Below are 2,500 nucleotides of genomic sequence, written 5' to 3' on the forward strand. Positions count from 1 at the left end.
TTCCCGCACACAATGGCAAAGCACTTTTGTACGCGGTCTCTCCTCTGTTAGAGCTCTCTCTCTCTCTCTCTCTCTCTCTCTCTCTCTTTCTCTCTCCTTTTTTGTTTTTTCTTTCTTTCCTCTCTTTTTCCTCGTCAACCACCCCTACCCCCACCCAACCTTCGCCCTCGTCCGCCCCCCAGTTGTTTTCCGTTTTCGCTCTTTCATTTTTTTCTTTATATATATATATATATATATATATATATATATATTTTTCGTTTTTCATTCCTTCGTTTTCTCTTTGTTTGTTATTTTTCTCTCCCCACCTACCAACCCACCCATCCGCCCCATTTTTCTCTTTAGCTCTTTTTTTTTCCTCTCATTTCCTTTTTCATTTGTTTTTATTTATCTTTTGTTTTCTTTTTTTTTTTTTTTTTTTTTTATTTATTACTCTGTGCTTTCTTTTTATATACATATATATATATATATATATATATATATATATATGTATATATGTATGTATATATTTTTTTTTTCTATCAAAACGAATTCAAATTCCACAGGCGTTACTTCCGAACGGGTAGCATGCGTACATTCATAACCATTGATTGATGGCTCGAACCGATTGATCGATCGACCGATCTGCATTTAACCGACTTCGTAATATCATGGCTCGCGTGAACTCGACATTTAAGACGATACATCGATCATTCTTCAATTCCGAGAACGTCATATCCTGGTGGATTCGCGAGAAGTAATATTTCATTCGAATGATTCTCGCGAATCTGTTCTACATATTCGCATATATACCTACTTATACATACACATACACATACACACATGCATACTCACATGTGCATGTATATATGTATATATTTATATATATATATATATATATATATATATATATATATATCTATTTACATATAAGTATATTCTCGTATAAAGGTCTATCTTTTTTATACCTTCCTCCTTCTCTATCTTTTTTTCTTTTATTTTTTTATTTATCAAAAGCTTCCAAAAAAAAAAAGAAAAAAAAGAAAAAAAAGAACCAGGACAGTGGTTCATAAATTGCGAGGTCATATTAGTAAATTCGAATAATTTAAAAAGGAGATTATTTCAGTTTTGATCCTGGAAATTATTAACGGAAATTGTATATGTACGTTGAAGGATAACATTGTTGAAAATAACGTTTTCCTTTCATTCCGAGTGAAATTCTCTCTCTCTCTCTCTCTCTCTCTTTCATTCTCTCTCTGTGAAAAAGAGAGACGAGGTGAGAGTATGAAAAATTCACCCCCTGGTATGAAACTGAACCGACAACGACGACTACGACGTGGAAAAGAGAAGCGAGAGGCAAAAAAAAATCAATGGGGCGGGATGGGAGCTAGAGGATTGGATAGGGAAGGGGTGGTGGCGGAGGAGAGCGGCGGGGAAATTTCAGGGGTCGAGAAGGAGGACGAAGGGGAAGGGAGGGGATAGGGACGCGCGGAGGTGTCGTGTGGGGAAACACAACGATTCCCTTATTTTATTTTATTTTTTTTCCTTTTTACTTTTTTTCTTCCAGGGAAATCCGTACGGTCTGAAGGACGCTACGGGGATGGGGATGACGGCGGATATGGGTGCTGCATGGGGTACGGCCGCTCTTCAACCTGCTGCCACGGGTTACTACCCTTACGATCCGACCCTGGCCGCCTACGGGTAAGTTTATCACCAAGTTTCATGGTCTCTCGGCTCCATTAGATTAAACCACCACTTCGACTCTACTCTACTCTACTCTACTCTACTCTACTCTACTCTCTTTCTCTCTCTCTTTCTCTCTCTCTCTCTCTCTCTTTCTCTTTCTCTTTCTCTTTCCTCTTCCCTTCGATGCCATTCGCTTGCCGCCATTAAAACAAGAGTCACGATCTCTCTTACTCGACTATACCTATTTCGGTCTCGTGAACGCTTATCGTTATCGTGAATTCGTAATATCCTTTAGGACAATATGCCTTTTCAACGTTCTATCCTTCTTCAAATTATATCGCTTTTTATATCATCGACGTTTACCATTCATTTTCTTCGGTCTTCTTTTGTTTTTTTTCGTTCTTTTTGCTTCTTTGTTAGTTTTTTTTTCTCCTTTTTTTTTCTTTTTTTTTTTTTTTTTTTTTATTCATTTTTTCTCTCGTCGAATCGGTTTAACAGGGCGCATTAGTAGAACACAATGTATGATCGTATTTGAATGATATTCAGAGAAACGTTCCTTAGATTTTATAATATTTGATAATAATTGGATAAGAGTTTATTATAAGTTAAATATTTTCTTTTTTTCTTCGACCCTTCGCCGAACCCCCCCCCCCCCGCCCTCTCTACCCTTTAATTTGCGCATGATGTTTGTTCTGCGAAGCAAGTTCATTTTTTAATTTTCTTCTTTTTTTTCTTCTTCTTTTTTTTTTTTTAGTTTTGAATATGATTCGATGCGCGTTTTATTTCGATTAATTTCTGATCTAACTTAGACTATTGTTAAATTGTCATTCAATCTAAT

At 36.4% G+C, this 2,500-nt stretch overlaps 1 protein-coding gene across 2 annotated transcripts in view; it reads left to right on the top strand.

Moving 5' to 3' along the window:
• The window catches only part of LOC118443993 (homeobox protein araucan), a 138,216-nt gene that overhangs the window by 95,508 nt on the left and 40,208 nt on the right, over positions 1-2,500 (top strand). For both annotated transcript variants that reach the window (XM_035871757.2, XM_035871758.2), the window contains exon 3: positions 1,544-1,677. In XM_035871757.2, coding sequence (XP_035727650.1) covers positions 1,544-1,677 — 134 coding nt within the window. The remainder of the gene's footprint in view (positions 1-1,543; positions 1,678-2,500) is intronic.

Source organism: Vespa mandarinia, chromosome 21, assembly GCF_050613455.1.
Source record: "Vespa mandarinia isolate Hongniang chromosome 21, ASM5061345v1, whole genome shotgun sequence".
Classification (NCBI taxonomy): Eukaryota; Metazoa; Arthropoda; class Insecta; order Hymenoptera; family Vespidae; genus Vespa; species Vespa mandarinia.